The sequence below is a fragment of the Eimeria tenella genome, genomic scaffold, assembly GCF_000499545.2.
Source record: "Eimeria tenella Houghton genomic scaffold, Eth_scaff37, whole genome shotgun sequence".
In the NCBI taxonomy this organism is placed as follows: domain Eukaryota; phylum Apicomplexa; class Conoidasida; order Eucoccidiorida; family Eimeriidae; genus Eimeria; species Eimeria tenella.
The window spans coordinates 1-2,028 of NW_013543286.1; the positions used below are offsets into that span (position 1 = coordinate 1).

At 52.1% G+C, this 2,028-nt stretch overlaps 1 protein-coding gene across 1 annotated transcript; it reads right to left on the reverse strand.

Moving 5' to 3' along the window:
* Positions 1 to 381: 381 nt before the first annotated feature.
* On the reverse strand, positions 382 to 1,123 carry ETH_00011535 (Conserved protein, related; the record flags this gene model as incomplete). The annotated part of the gene is made up of 2 exons (XM_013376531.1): positions 382 to 483; positions 704 to 1,123. Coding segments are annotated over 2 exons (522 nt in total), but the record flags the coding sequence as incomplete, so codon positions are not given.
* Between the last annotated feature and the right edge of the window lie 905 nt (positions 1,124 to 2,028).

Genomic DNA, 2,028 nt, shown 5'->3' on the forward strand with positions numbered 1-2,028 from the left:
GGATTTAATTACTTGGTTTTATTTAAAACTTAATTTTCAATTTAAAACAAAATGCAGAAAAGAAATGAAGAAATACTCTCAACGAAGAATCAAAAACAGAAAAACGGAGAAGACGGAGGAGGCAAAAAGAGCAAAAATAAATAAATAAATGAATAAATAAATAAATAAATAAATAAATGAATGAATGAATAAATAAATAATGAATAAATAAGGGGACAAGCAGCAAATTAAGACAGAAAATAAACCCTAAACCACTGAGCAGCAAACGCTAAAGAAGCAGCAGCAAAGCTTTAGTTCAAATAACAGCTGACACGCAGCAGCAGCAGCAGCAGCAGCAACAGCAGCAGCAGCAACAGCAACAGCAGCAGCAGCAGCACGAACCTTCACGTCTCCTAGGGCGTGTCGCACAATAGTGGTGACTGCAGTTCCATGTTTTCTTATGCGGGAATAAACTGGCAAGTTGCCGGAGGGGGTCCGCAGCACCTGCAGCAGCAGCAGCAGCAGCAGCAGCAGCAGTAGCAGCAGCAGTGGCAGCAGCAGCAGCTGAGGGGCGGCGGTGGCTGCAGCAGAGGCAGATTGAGGCGCAGAAGCAGAGCAGGCGCTGCAGCAGCAACAAGTGCTGCAGCCGAAGCGGGAGAGAAGAAACCCCTGCAGCAGCAGCAGCAACTGCAGCAGCAGCAGCAGCAGCAGCAGCAGCACTAACCTTGAAGGGTATTTGGTCCGTGTCTTTGTTGGGGACTTTTTTGAATTTGATTTCAATAAGAAATCGCGCAGATTGAAAAGAACTCAAAGAAGTGACAGATAATGGAGCAGCAGCAGCAGCAGCAGCAGCAAAAGGAGACAGACAACCAGCAGCAGGAGCAGCAGCAGCAGCAGCAACGGGAAAGCGGCCGCCACCCAAAGAAGCAGCAGCAAGATGGGGCTCTAGGCCTCTTTTAAGGGCGCCAAAGGGGCCCCCAAAAGGCCGGCGGGAGGCGTAGTAGCAGCTCACTCCACAAGGAGCCGCTGCTGCTGCTGCTGCTGCTGCAGGTGCTGCTGCTGCTGCTGCTGCAGGTGCGGCTTGCAAGACCCTCCCCGTAACCGTGCTGGTCAAGAGACTCATGGGTAGTACAGGCCGCCCCATTGGGGCTCTCCAAGTGACGAGGGTTTAGGGTTTAGGGTTTAGGGTTTAGGGTTTAGGGTTGTGGGAAAAGAGGGAATATAAGCGCAAAACCTAGCTACAATCCATTAATCATTGCTGCCTCCTTATTTGAAAGCCTCGGGGGCCCCTGAGGGGGCCCCCTGGGGGGCCCCTGGCCCCAAGGGGCCCCTAGGGGGCCTTAGGAGGCCCCCGGGGGCCCCAGGCTCCTCGGTTGCTGCAGCCCCGTTCGATCGCTCTATAGCTTGGCATTCCTATTTGTGGGTGTTTTAATTAATTAAATTGTTCCTTTTAATTATTTAAAAGTATATTTGCTCATAAATGATGCAAAGAAAGAAGAGGAAACAAACCTGGATGAGGCCACCAGCCCTCGGCTGTGCCTGGGGTGTATATACACCTCAGAACCACAGAACCAAGTAGCTGATTTGCCCGCTGTGCCGCTAAAAAGGAATTTCAATTTAATTTATGTTTTAAACTTTTATTTATTTACTCAATTAATGCTCAGTCGATGAAAAATCCCGGACACAAGCGGCTGGCTGAGCCGCCTGCAGCCAGCTGCCTTTAGGTAACCCCTAGGGGCCCCCTAGGGGCCCCCTAGGGGCCTCTAGGGGCCCCCTAGGGGACCCCTAAGAGGCATTTGGGCCCCGAAATAGGGATTATGAGGGGCCCCTCCGGAGGGCCCCCGATAAAGCCCCTCTTGGGGCCTCCCATAGCTGTCTTCCCTGTCGGTACCCCGTGGGGGGCCCCCAAAACGAAGAAAGAAAAAAGTCATTTGGCTTCTCGCTGCAGTTGGGTGGCTTTGGGGGGCCCCCTGAGGGCCCCCCTAAGGGGGGCCCCTCCAGGGGCCCCCTGCAAGCCTGGAGCTCTTTGTTGCACTTCTTTCATAGCTT